The sequence below is a fragment of the Scyliorhinus torazame genome, chromosome 20, assembly GCF_047496885.1.
Source record: "Scyliorhinus torazame isolate Kashiwa2021f chromosome 20, sScyTor2.1, whole genome shotgun sequence".
Lineage (NCBI taxonomy): Eukaryota > Metazoa > Chordata > Chondrichthyes > Carcharhiniformes > Scyliorhinidae > Scyliorhinus > Scyliorhinus torazame.
Genome location: NC_092726.1, coordinates 24,737,689 through 24,751,841, shown reverse-complemented (window position 1 = coordinate 24,751,841; position 14,153 = coordinate 24,737,689). Strand labels below are relative to the sequence as shown.

Below are 14,153 nucleotides of genomic sequence, written 5' to 3'. Positions count from 1 at the left end.
TTGCCACATTCACGTCCCATTTGCCCCAGGTGCTTAATTCGGAGGTGTTGATGTTATCACGCGCTCTGGGCTGTGGCTCAATGTAACCACTGCAACCATGCTGCCTTAGATCATTGGTATTTCGGCAATGTTGGGGGTGGGGCGGCACGGTGGTTAGCACTGCTGCCTCACGGCGCCAAGGTCCCAGGTTCGATCCTGTTCGATCCCGGTCATCGTCCGTGTGGAGTTTGCACATTCTCCCCGTGTTTGCGTGGGTCTCACCCCCACAACCCAAAGATGTGCAGACTAGGTGGATTGGCCACGCTAAATTGCCCCTTAATTGGAAAAAAAATGAATTGGGTACTCTAAGTTTTAAAAAATAAAGTTTTTAAAGAAATAATGATATGCTGCTTGTGGGAGCTTACTGTGCCGCCCATCTCCTTGGGGGGGGGAGTGGCCACGATAGGCGCTATATCAATGCCAGCTTTTCTCTGCTGCGTGGGACTGCTGCTTTCGACCCCTGGAGGTGAGTCGATTGAGGGATCGATTCGACCCACTTGGCCCTGGAAGGCAGTGCAAGTTTGCAACAAGAGTTAAAGCCCCCGGACCGCATTGGGCGACCCGCTGGCCAATCCCGGTTACCCGGACGCTGTAATTTGGATACATTCAGCCCCCTTCCTCTGATTGGCTGCCGGGCTGATTTGTATCTCTTTGCCTGGTCAGTTTCCTGTCGGTTTCAGCAGAGGTGAGCTGGGCGAGCGATGGGTTTGCATTGACACTCACATTCGGGGTGCAAGCTTGAATATTCCTCCAGATTTCACTCGACATTGTCCCCGCGGGTTTCATTCGCTTTGCTACACCCTAAGCCGGATCCTCCCCCCCTAAATTTCTCTCATCATACACACAGTCTCTCTCAATCCCTTTCAAGGTTTCAATAATCGTCGGGGCGTTTGCTCGCTTGCCTTCTGCACGACCTGACACTCCAGCCCCGTGCTGGGCAATCGAGGCCAGGGTGTTTTGTTCCCTGTGACTCGCCCTACTTCAGCTCAGCGGGCCCGCAAGATTGAAATCGGGCTCAGAACATACAGTGCAGAAGGAGGCCATTTGCCCCATTAAGTCTGCACCGACCCACTTAAGCCCTCACTTCCATCCTATCCTAGAAACCCCTCCTAACCTTTTTGGTCATGGGCAATTTTGCATGGCCAATCCACCTAACCTACACGTCTTTGGACTGTGGGAGGAAACCGGAGCACCCGGAGAAAACCCACGGGGAGAACGTGCAGACTCGCACAAACAGTGACCCAGCGGGGAATCGACCCTGGCACTATGGAGCCACAGTGCTATCTTGTGCTACCATGCTGCCCATCCAGCTTAGCTTGTTCGCTAACCGTTGATCTCACGGCGCCGAGGACCCGGGTTCGATCCCGGCCCCGGGTCACCGTCCGTGTGGAGTTTGCACATTCTCCCCGTGTCTGCGTGTGTCTCAACCCCACAGACCCAAAAAGATGTGCAGGGCATTGGCCACGCTAAATTGCCCCTGAATTGGAAACATTTTTTTAAAAATTAGCCCATTAAGATTAAATACATTTAATATGTGCCCAATATTTATAGCAGTACATGCTTGATCATTTCTCTAGCAATTGAACCGTCATCAACTTCAAATGGTAAAAACAAAATGGGTGTTTACACTTTGGACACAGGGACACGGGTCTCTCACAGTCAGTTGTGTACATAAGAACTAGGAACAGGAGTAGGCCATCTGGCCCCTCGAGCCTGCTCCGCCATTTAATGAGATCATGGCTGATCTTTGTGGACTCAGCTCCACTCTCTGGCCCGTACACCATATCCCCAAAGGCATCTATCTTTTTCTTAAAAACGTTTAAAGAAGGAGCCTCAACTGCTTCACTGGGCAAGGAATTCCAGAGATTCACAACCCTTTGGGTGAAGAAGTTCCTCCTACACTCCGTCCTAAATCTACCTCCCCTTATTTTGAGGCTATGCCCCCTAGTTCTGCTTTCCCCGACCAGTGGAAACAACCTGCCCGCATCTATCCTATCAATTCCCTTCATAATTTTATATGTCTCAGCATTCATGCTGTACAATCAGCATTTACCTTGCTTCACGTGCGAATCACTTCGGTCATACGGGCAGGAAAAAACTGAGCAGACCGAAATCAGCGGCGGCGATCAATAGCATGTCTCATGGGCTGCAGATTGCTCACCACTTTCCAGCGGACTGCTGTGTAACCTGCCCTTGTGATATAAGGGCTTTATTCTTTCACAGGCTGGGAGGGTCACTGGCCAGGACAATATTTGTTGAGCATCCCGAATAGCCCCTTAAATTGAGTGGCTCGCTGGGCCATTTCAAGAGGGCAGTTGCTGTAGATCTGGAGTCATGCCTAGGCCAGACTGAGGAGGGCAGATATCTTCCCCTGAAGAACATTAGTGAACCAATAAGCAATAATAGTTTCACGATCACCATTTGCCGAGACTAACTTTACGTTGCAGGATTTATCAATTGAATTTAAATTTGGGCGGCACGGTGGCGCAGTTGTTAGCACTCCTGCCTCACGGCGCCGAGGTCCCAGGTTCGATCCCGGCTCTGGGTCACCGTCTGTGTGGAGTTTGCACATTCTCCCCGTGTTTGCGTGGGTTTCACCCCTCCACAACCCAAGGATGTGCAGGGTAGGTGGATTGGCCACGCTAAATTGCCCCTTAATTGGAAAAAATTAATTGAATTTAAATTTAGGGCGGCGTGTGGCGCAGTGGTTAGCACTGGGACTGCGGCGCTGAGAACCTGGGTCACTGTCCGTGTGGAGTTTGCACATTCTCCCTATGTCTGCGTGGGTTTCACCCCCACAATCCAAAGATATGCTGGTTAGGTGGTTTGGCCACACTTTAAGGGCAGCACGGTAGCACAGTGGTTAGTGCTGTTGCTTCACAGCTCCAGGGTCCCAGGTTCGATTCCCGACTTGGGTCACTGTCTGTGCGGAGTCTGCATGTTCTCCCCGTGTGTACGTGGGTTTCCTCCGGGTGCCCCGGTTTCCTCCCACAGTCCAAAGATGTGCAGGTGAGGTAAATTCAAGGTGGCCTCCAATTTGTGTTCAGCAAACATCCACAAACAACAAAAGGTGATGACTAGGTATCCTTGTTTTTTTGTGATTAAGGGATAAATATATCTGGGACGCCTGGGGAGAACTCCCCTGCTTGATGATGACCATGGGGATGGATATGTTATGTCCACTGGACCAGGCAGTTGCTCCACATGGTCGGCAGTCCCACGCTCTCAAGACTCTCGGGATAAAGGAGTGGAGTTGAGAGGGGAACTGGAGCTTGGTGCTGATGTCTAGCTGCCAAGCATCCGCCTCGTGCTACTCTGGATGTCCGCGGCCAATTGCAAGATTGGGTTTCCTCCGGGTGCTCCGGTTTCCTCCCACAGTCCAAAGATGTGCAGGTTAGGTGGATTGGGCCATGATCAGTTGCCCCTTAGTGGCCAAATGTGTCCAGGTTAAGTTACGTGGATAGGGCAGTGGAGTGGGTTTAAGCTTAGGGCTTCACTTTCAGCAAATCGGTGCAGACCGATGGGCTGAATGGCCTCCTGTACTGTGGGAGTTCCATGATTTCTACTCTCAGTTGAGACGGACAATCAATCCGGGAATCTTCAAATGGGCTGTGCTAAAGTGATTCCTGATTCCCAGTTAAAGACTTTGCTGACAATGGAATTGTATAATAATAATCTATATTGTCTGAAGTAGGCTAATCCAAATACATGAAGGCGTTTGCAGCTAATAGCGCAGAACTTGGGCCACGAGAAATGTTTCGAACATTCAATTCCTTTTTAAAAAATAAATATGGGAGTACGCAATTATGTTTTTCCAATTGAGGGGCAATTTAGCGTGGCCAATCCACCTACCCTGCACGTCTGTTTGGGTTGTGGGGGTGAGACCCACGCAGAAACGGGGAGAATGTGCAAACACCGCACGGACGGTGACCCGCGGTCGGGATCGAACCCGGGTCCTCAGTGCCGTGAGGCAGCAGTGCTAACCATTGTGCCACTCTCGATCATTCAATTCCTGAGGAGTTCCTGTTGATTGTGTCTCTTTTCACTCTTGCAGCTGAACTTTACAAGTCCATGGGATAGCCACCATCAACGACAATAAGACAAAGAATCATGGCTTCTGATGAACATAGTTTGGATTGTCGGTGCTGTTCCCATGACTCCTCGGTGCCAAGCAGCGTACACCAGACACTGGAGGAGATGGACTTTGATAGAGGTACGTCTAAGTTTTTATTACTGACGGGCCATTGAACCAGCAAGTTAATGTATTCATACTCTGCATTCATTCCAGGCAATTTCTCCCCTGGGAACATTATCTGTGGTGTGCTTAAGGCAAGTTGGACAGAAGAACATCCATGGGATGCCCCAAGGTGTCCGGCAGACAGTGAAGCAAAGTAGCCCAAGTGGTTAGCTCTATGGCTTCACAGCGCCAGGGTCCCAGGTTCGATTCCCTGCTGGGTCACTGTCTGTGCGGAGTCTGCACGTTCTCCCCGTGTCTGCGTGGGTTTCCTCCGGGTGCTCTGGTTTCCTTCCACAGTCCAAAGACGTGCGGGTTAGGTGGATTGGCCATGTTAAATCGCCCTTAGTGCCCAAGAAGGTGAGGAGGGGTTATTGGGTTACGGGGATAGGGTGGAAGTGAGGGCTTGAGTGGGTTGGTGCAGACTCGATGAGCCGAATGGTCTCCTTCTGCACTGTCTTCTGTGTAAGTACTTTTGAAGCTGTTAGTTTGGGATAAATATTGACCGGGACACCAGGAGGACTCGCTTGCCCTCCTTCAAAATAGTGGCCCTGGGATCTATTCCGTCCCCCTGAGAGGGCAGACGAGGACAGCAGCAGGAGACGTTTTATAATCCAAGTGCGTCAGGATAGGGTGTGTGTTCGATTCTCCAGAGTGGGGTTTGAACCTGCAACCTTCTGTCTTTAGGGGAAAGTGCTAACAGTGGGCCACAGCTGACCGCTTTTTTGCTCAGTGAAAGTTGTTCAAAAACATTTGGCGTGCTCGTACAAGGAGCACGGAAAGTTAGCATGTAGGGAATTAGGAAGGTAAGTGGCATGTTGACCTTTGTTACCAGAAGCTTTGCTGCAGCTGTTGCATTGCTTCGATGAGACCACATCTGGAGTACTGTGCGCAGTTTTGGTCTCCATATCTAAGGAAGGATGTGCTTGCATTGAAGTTGGTACAGCGAAGGCTCATTAAGTTGGTCCCTGGAATGAGATAGTGACGTTTAAGGGGCATCTTGACAAATACATGAATAGGATGGGAATAGAGGGATACGGACCCAGGAAGTGTAGAAGATTGTAGTTTAGTCGGGCAGCATGGTCGGCACAGGCTTGGAGGGCCGAAGGGCCTGTTCCTGTGCTGTACTTTTCTTTCTTCTTTGTTTGAGATGGTTGTCCTACTGAGGGAAGACTGAGTAAATTGGGCCTATATTCTCCGGAGTTTAGAAACATAAGAGGCATTATCTGAAGGGAATTTAATAATAATCTTTATTGTCACAAGTAGGCATTTAAGATAACAAAATAAATGGCGTGCGGGGAATGCAGGGAGTTGTGACGATCTCGGATGTACAGCACGAGTGGAGTATCTGATAGTGCGCTCAAGATGGCAGCCACCCCCTGACTCGGTTTCTCTTCTTCCTTCGTGTAGGCATCTGGTCAGCAGCCAGTAACGGTGACTTCAAGGGGGTGCAACGATTTCTGGAGAAGGGAATAGACCCGAATGTGCCTGACCTGTCAGGCTACACTGCTTTGGTGAGTAAAGACGCAACTTATCCCCAGAGCTGACAGCTAGCGCAAACCAATTCGAATTTAGCCGGGGAGCAGAGTCACTAAACGCAAGAGGTTGGAGAAAATGATTTGGGGGGGTTGGGAGATGTGTGGTCACCTTGGATGTTGGGCCACGAGCCGTTCAGAGCAATGACATTTACTCGTAGGTCGGATTGAGATAGAATCCCTACAGTGCAGAAGGAGGCCTAGTGAATCTGCATTGACCTTACCTCGGCCCACTCCCACACCCTATCCCTGTAACCCCACATTGATCATGGCCAATCCACCTCCACCTTACCCGCACACCACACCATGGGGCTATTTAGCACGGCCAATCCACCTAACCTGCCCATCTTTGAACTGGGAGGAAACCCACGCAGCCACAGGGGAGAAGGTGCAAACGCCACACACAGACAGTGATCCAAGGCCGGAATCGAACCCGGGTCCCTGGCGCTGTGAGGCGGCAGTGCTGACTGCCGTGCTGCCCTATTCTCTGGAGCTCTGAGATTAAATCCCGTCACTCACCTGCTTTGAAACATCATCGGTTGTTATGTGGTGCTGCTGGACTTGTTATTTTGGACCAGTTTGTTTTCTGTGCCTCCTGGTGTAATGAAGGCATTTGCCGACCCTTAATCCTTGCTGTTTTTGAATCAGCCACAAGGAGGCAGTAGTCTGTCTGCGCTCAATGAGATGGCCGGACAAGTTGAGAAGGCTGTTATTTCTTAAAAAGCACAAGGGTACATGTCGCTGATGAATAGAGGTTTAGAGTAAGAAAACAAGGATGTTATTCACCATCTTTATGGTTTAAGCCCCAGCTGCAGTAGTGCGTTCAATTCTGTTGACCACCTTATGGGAAAGATGTCTAGGCCTTGGGAGAGGGTGGAGAGGAGATTTACTAGAATGGGACCAGAGATGATCGACTGATTGATTGATTTATTGTCACATGTACCGAAGTACAGTGAAAAATATTTTTCTGTGGCCAAGGGAACGTACACAGTACACGGTAGACAAAAAGAATAATCAACAGAGTACATTGACAAATAGTGCATCGACAAACAGTGATTGGTTACAGTGCAGAACAAGGGCCAAACAAAGCAAATACAGAAGCAAGAGCAACATAGGGCGTCGTGAATAGTGTTCTTACAGGGAACAGATGAGTCCGAGGGGGAGTCGTTGAGGAGTCTTGTAGCTGTGGGGAAGAAGCTGTTCCTACGTCTGGATGTGCGGGTCTTCAGACTTCTGTACCTTCTGCCTGACGGAAGAGTGATGGATGAAGACTTCCGTTGTTAAAAAATACCTGGTTCCTGTTAAGCGGTGATGGGTTAAAACGTGCTGCCTGGAGGGGCGGTGGATTCGACAGTGACTCGCAAAGGGAGAGTGAATAAATACTGGGAAAAAGAGGAGAAAAGGTCAGGGCTTTGGGGAAAGGGGGAGGAGAGTGAAGACGAATTGGGTTAGCTTCTTCCCGGAGCCGGCTCGGGCACGATGGGCCGAATGGTCTGCTGACCAGGCGATTGTGAAGGTTTGATTTAGCTCTTGCTAGCTGAACCTCTGCCTTTACTTTACCCCCAGCACTACGCCAGTCGCCGCGGTGATTATGAGGTCTGTGAGTATTTACTGAGGAAGGGCGCAAACAGCAACGCTCAGACCAAAGGTGGGGCAACCCCGCTGCACAGAGCGGCCTACTGTGGCCACCTAGCTGTCCTCAAGTTGCTGCTGTCCTATGGAGCCGTGCCCGCAATCACCGACGATGATGGTGCGACGCCTCTGCACAAGGTAATGCGGCAACATTTTCAGAACACGTTCTGTTCCCGGTGCGTCATTCCTTAGTCTCCTAATACTTCCCCACTTCCCCATCCTGGAATGGTTTCGCTGGGGCCAGAGATCTGAGGTGTCACTTCCACCCGAGAGGCTGGAAGAAACCTCCCAAATTGGCAGCACGGTGGCGCAGTGGTTAGCACTGCTGCCTCACGGCGTGGAGGACCCGGGTTCGATCCCGGCCCTGGGTCCGTGTGGAGTTTGCACATTCTCCCCGTGTCTGCTTGGGTCTCACTCCCACAACCCAAAAGGATGTGCAGGGTAGGTGGATTGGCCGCGCTAAATTGCCCCTTAATTGGGGAAAATAAAGAATTGGGTACTCTAAATTAAAAAAAAAAATGTCCCAAAATGTATTTTAATTTCTTCCCCCCTAGAACATAGAACATACAGTGCAGAAGGAGGCCATTCGGCCCATCGAGTCTGCACCGGCCCACATGGCCAATCCACTTAACCTGCACGTCTTTGGACTGTGGGAGGAAACCGGAGCACCCGGAGGAAACCCGCGCAGACACGGGGAGGACGTGCTGACTCCGCACAGACAGTGACCCAGCGGGGAATCGAACCTGGGAATCTGGCGCTGTGAGGCAGCAGTGCTAACCACTTGTGCTACCGTGCTGTCCACCAGGGTGACAAATTTCTCTTTGTGGCCACTTGCTGGCGATGCGCGGTCCACATTACAGATGGCCTTGCGCGATTTGATTTGTAAGCAGACCACCCCGCACAGCCTGCGCCTCCTGCAAGTCGTAGGTTTGGTTGCCGGCCGCGCGCTCCGGTGCTGCTTTTTTCTAATGGGTATGTCTTTCGTCCGTCAGGCTGCAGAGAGGGGTCACCAGGAGGCTTGCGAGGCCTTGCTTCAGCACACTCCAGCCTTGAGGACGGCGAAGGACAGGAGATCCAGAGCCCCTCACGATCTGGTGAGGGAGTACCCGGCATTAAAGGAGCGCCTGCGGCCCGAGATGCCGACGTGACGCTTGCTGGCCAGGACTCGATGGGTCGGCGTACCTGCCCTTCCCTACCAGAGAGGGCGCTCTCAACACCAATCCTGGATTTGTTGGCAAGGCTGCACCCACATCATTACCCAGTCGCCATCTTCCTACATTGTCCCACAGATCAGTTCGCTGATCAAGGCGTGGCTGGTTAACAACACTCGTGTGAAATCCTCCCTCAACTTGGGGAAAAATTTGATGAGACAGCTGAAGACCAGAATTTGGTTTTATGGTTTATTCAGTGCTACCGTGGAGAGGCCAAACTGTCACCACTTCATTCTATACTCCTGCAGCACCGACGCTTTGAGGTATTAAAATGTTCCAGTTGCCTGGCTGTTGTCCATTGCGTTATTTTTTTTCCACTTTGACTTTGCTGTTTGGTTTTTCCTCACCTCCTCTACAAGTTGAAGATGAGGGAGTGATTAGCAAAGTACACGGCTTCGTATGGGGAAATATTGAGTACAAAGATAGGGCAGTTCTTGGCTGAAGGATTAGAAAGCCCTGGTTAGGCCTCAGCTAGAGTATTGTGTCCAGTCCTCGTCACCACACTTTAGGAAGGGATGTGAGAGGGTCCACAAGAAGGGCGGCGGGAGATTTACCAGAATGGCTCCGGGGATGAGGGGGATTTTAACTGCAAGGTGGGCAGCACGGTAGCACAGTGGTTAGCACAGTTGCTTCACAGCTCCAGCGTCCCAGGTTCGATTCCCAGCTTGGGTCACAGTCTGTCCTGCGTCTGCACATTCTCCCTGTGTCTGCGTGGGTTTCCTCCGGGTGCTCCGGTTTCTTCCCACCGTCCAAAGATGTGGGGGTTAGGTGGATTGGCCGTGCTAAATTGCCCTTAGAGTCCGAAAAAGGAGGTGTGTGCTTGGGTAGGGCGCTCTTTCCAAGGGCCGGTGCAGACTCGATGGGCCGAATGGCCTCCTTCTGCACTGTAATTTCTATTAAAAAAAAGGCGAGGTTGAAGAAGCTGAGGTTGGCCTCCTCGGAGGTTGATTTGATCGAGGCGGACAAGATGGTGACAGGTTTAGATAAGGTCGACAAAGAGAAGCTGTTCCCATTAGTTATTGGCACAGGACCCGGAGGGAGAGGGGGTGCACTGATTTAAGGTTTTGGGTGAGAGATACGGGGCGGGGGGTGGGGGGGAATTGTGAGGAAGAACGTTTTTATCCAGCAAATGATTACCCAGCGGACGGTGAATGATTTCAAAAGGAAATTGGATGGGGGCTTGTCGGAAATAAACTGGCAAGGATACAGGGATAGAGCAGGAGGGGGAGGAATGGGACTGACTAGATTGCTCAATAGAGGCAGAACAGACTCAATGGGCCGAATAACCACTTCCTGTGCCAATATGATTATTTTGAAGTGTCATGTGGGAGTGCCTTTAAGAAATGGATGTTTTGGGGACTTCCGGTTGCGGCTATGCCTAGGTAGGTCGCACGTTCGGCAGCTCCCGCCAGGAACGGACTTTTGGGCTCTTCAGACGGCCCCAACGGCAATTGTTCGACGGCTCCCAGTGTGGGGAGGTGACAGCAAGGTTCCCCCGACATTATATGGATTGGACCAGGAGTGGAGCGGTTAAAAAAGTGATCCTGGTGCAGCGGAAAGTGCGAGGGAGGAAAAGCAAGATGGCGGCGGGTGGAGACCAAACAGCATGGGCGCAGTGGTCGCAGGAGCAGCAGGAATTCCTTAAACGCTGCTTTGCGGAACTGAAGACAGAAATGCTGGCGCCAATGAAGGCCGCAATTGAGAAGCTTGTGGAATCCCAGAAGGCCCAAGGGGCGGCGATCCAGGGGGTGCGGCAAAAAGCCTCGGAGAACGAGGACGAGATCTTGGGCCTGGCGGTGAAGGTGGAGGCGCACGAGGCGCTGCACAAGAGGTGGCAGGAAAAATTTGAGGACCTGGAGAATAGATCGAGGAGGAAGAATCTTCGGATTCGGGGTCTCCCTGAAGGAGTGGAGGGGCCAGATGCCGGGGCATATATGAGCACAATGCTCAATTCGCTGATGGGCGCGGGAGCTTTCCCGAGGCCCCTGGAGCTGGATGGGGCTCATCGGGTCCTGGCAAGGAGACCCAAAGCCAACGAGCTGTCAAGGGCTGTAGTGGTGAGGTTCCACCGCTTTAATGACAGGGAGTGTGTCCTGAGATGGGCCAAAAAAGAACGGAGCAGCAGGTGGGAGAACACAGAGATCCGCATTTACCAGGACTGGAGTGCGGTGGTGGCTAAGAAGGGAGCTGGTTTTAACCGGGCGAAGGCGGTTCTCCATCGGAAGGGGGTGGAGTTCGGGATGCTGCAGCCAGTGCGATTGTGGGTCATGTTCCAAGATCGGCACCACTATTTTGAAACGCCTGATGAGGCATGGAACTTTATCCAGGCTGAAAAGTTGGACTCAAACTGAGGGTTTGTCGTGGGGGGATGTTTACTGTGTTTGGGGAATGTTCTTTTTGTTTCGGTGCTGGGTGGGGATGGGTGAATGGATTTGATGTGAGGGCTGTGGGAGAGTGTGGGCGTCGGTGTTGGAGGGGCAGGGCCCCGCGGAGGAAGAGGGGGGGGGGGGGTGGAGGCCCGGGGATGGGGAGCTGGGGTAAGGCCGCAAAAAGGAGCTGCGCCAGAGGGGGCGGGGCCGGCTCAGACAGAAAGCGCGGGCTTTTTCCCGCGCTATGGAAAGATGGGGCCGGGGCCGGGGTGGGAGGGCAGTGCTGGAGAGGAGCGAACACTGACTGCCGAGGGATGGGGGGGACTCTCACACTGGGGGGTCGATGGAATGGCGGGAGAGGCCGGGGTCAGCAGGAGTCAGCTGACGTACGGGAGTGTCATGGGGGGAACAAAATGGCTAGATGAGGATCTATGGATGAGGGTTTATGAGTATGGGGAGAAGGCGAGTCGGATGCTGGCACATCAACTTCGTAAGAGGGAGGCAGCGAGGGAGATTGGTGGAGTTAAGGATAGAGGGGGAATACGGTGCGGAGTGCGGTGAGAATAAACAAGGTATTTAGGGACTTCTATGGGGATCTGTACAGGTCTGAGCCCCCAGCGGGGGAGGAGGGGATGCGACGATTCCTAGATCAGCTGAGGTTCCCGAGGGTGGAGGAGGAGCAGGTGGCTGGTTTGTGGGCGCCGATTGGGCTGGAGGAGCTGGTTAAAGGATTGGGGAACATGCAGGCGGGGAAGGCCCCGGGGCCGGATGGGTTCCTGGTTGAATTTTATAGGAAATACGTGGACCTGCTGGGCCTGTTGCTAGTGAGGACTTTTAATAAGGCGAGGGAGGAGGGGACCATGCCCCCGACAATGTCTAGCGCTGATTTCTTTGATCTTGAAGCGAGACAAGGATCCATTGCAATGTGGGTCGTATAGACCGATCTCGCTCCTCAATGTTGACGCTAAGTTGCTGGCGAAGGTGCTGGCTACGGGAATTGAGGCCTGTGTCCCGGGGGTGATTCATGAGGACCAGAAGGGATTCGTGAAGGGTAGGCAGCTAAATACAAATGTGTGGAGGCTCCTTAATGTGATTATAATGCCCTCGGTGAAGGCGGAAGCGGAGGTAGTGGCAGCTATGGACGCAGAGAAGGCCTTTGATCGGTTGGAGTGGGAGTATCTTTGGGAAGTGCTGCGGAGGTTTGGGTTCAGGGAGGGGTTCATCAGCGGGGTCAGACTGCTATATAGAGCCCCGGTAGCGAGTGTGGCTACGAACCGGCGGAGGTCGGAGTACTTTCGGCTGTACCGGGGGTCGAGACAGGGGTGCCCCTTATCCCCCTTGTTGTTTGCACTGGCAATTGAGCCGCTGGCCATGGCACTGAGGGAGTCCAGGAAATGGAGGGGATTGGTTCGGGGGGGGAGAGGAACACCGGGTGTCGTTGTATGCCGGTGACTTGTTGTATGTTGCGGATCCAGTGGAGGGGATTGCGGAGGTCATGCGGGGTATAAACTCAACGTAGGGAAGAGTGAGCTCTTTGTGGTGCACTCGGTGGACCAGGGAAGGGGGATAGACGAGTTACCGCTGAGGAGGGCAGAAAGGAGCTTTCGGTACCTGGGGATCCAAGTAGCTAGGAGTTGGGGGGCTCTGCACAAGCTTAATTTGACACAGTTGGTGGAGCAGATGGAGGAGGATTTAAAAAGATGGGATATGCTGCCACTCTCACTGGCAGGTAGGGTGCAGTCGGTAAAAATGACAGTCCTTCCGAGGTTTCTCTTTGTGTTCCAGTGCTTTCCCATTTTGATCCCCAAGGCCTTTTTCAAACGGGTAAGCAGGAGCATCATGGGATTCATGTGGGCGAATAAGACCCCGAGGATGAAGAGAGTGTTTCTGGAGCGTAGCAGGGATAGGGGGGGGTGCTGGCGCTGCCGAATCTGTGTGGCTATTATTGGGCAGCCAATGTGGCGATGATCCGTAAGTGGGTTATGGAGGGAGAGGGGGTGGAAGAGGTTAGAGATGGCGTCCTGTATGGGCACGAGCCCTAGAGCGCTGGTGATGACACCGCTGCCGCTCTCGCCGACAAGGTACACCACGAGTCCGGTGGTGGCGGCGACGCTGAAGATCTGGGGGCAGTGGAGGCGACACAGGGGCAAGGTGGTGGCCTCGGTTTGGTCCCCGATTCGGGAGAACCATCGGTTCATCCCGTGAAAGATTGATGGGGGGTTTCGGAGCTGGCATCGGGCAGGGATTAGAAGAATGGGGGACCTGTTCATCGATGGGATGTTTGCGAGCCTAGGGGCGCTGGAGGAGAAGTTTGGGCTACCCCTGGGAAACGCTTTTAGGTACATGCAAGTGAGGGCGTTTGTGAGGCGGCAGATGAGGGAATTCCCGCTGCTTCCGACATATGGGATTCAGGACGGGGTGATTTCTGGTGTATGGGTTGGAGAAGGCAAGGTTTCGGCGATTTATCAGGAGCTGCAGGACGAGGAGGAGGCCTCGGTGGTAGAGTTGAAGGGCAAGTGGGAGGAGGAGCTTGGGGAGGAGATAGATGAGGGTCTGTGGGTTGATCCCTGAGTAGGATTAATTCTTCCTCCTCTTGCGCCAGGCTTAGCCTAATACAGTTCAAGGTTACTCACAGAGCGCATATGACAGGGGCGAGGTTGAGTAGGTTCTTTGGAGTGGAGGACAGATGTGGGAGGTGCTCGGGGAGCCCGGCAAATCACGCCCATATGTTCTGGTCATGCCCGGCACTAGATGGGTTTTGGAGGGGTTTTGCGAGGACTATGTCCAAGGTGGTGAATGCCCGGGTCAAGCCAAGCTGGGGATTAGCATTATTTGGGGTATCGGATGAGCCGGGAGTGCAGGAGGCGAAAGAGGCCGGTATTCTGGCCTTTGCATCCCTGGTAGCCCGGCGGAGGATTTTGCTACTATGGAAGGATGCAAAGCCCCCTAGTGTGGAAGCTTGGATCAATGACATGGCAGGGTTCAAAGCTGGAGAGGATAAAGTTTGCCTTGCGAGGGTCTGTGCAGGGGTTCCTCAGGTGGTGGCAACCGTTCCTAGACTATCTCACGGAGCGTTAGGAGGAGGTCAGCATCAGCAGCCAAGGGGTGGGGAGGGAGGGGGGTATCTCTTGGG

At 52.8% G+C, this 14,153-nt stretch overlaps 1 protein-coding gene across 1 annotated transcript; it reads left to right on the top strand.

The window, feature by feature from the left end:
- The first annotated feature begins 599 nt into the window (after window positions 1-599).
- On the top strand, window positions 600-8,935 carry ankrd39 (ankyrin repeat domain 39). The gene is made up of 5 exons (XM_072485993.1): window positions 600-724; window positions 4,094-4,252; window positions 5,684-5,787; window positions 7,375-7,578; window positions 8,433-8,935. The coding sequence occupies exons 2-5, from the start codon at window positions 4,150-4,152 to the stop codon at window positions 8,586-8,588; spliced, it is 567 nt and encodes a 188-aa protein (XP_072342094.1). The 5' UTR covers window positions 600-724; window positions 4,094-4,149; the 3' UTR covers window positions 8,589-8,935.
- The last annotated feature ends 5,218 nt before the right edge of the window (window positions 8,936-14,153 follow it).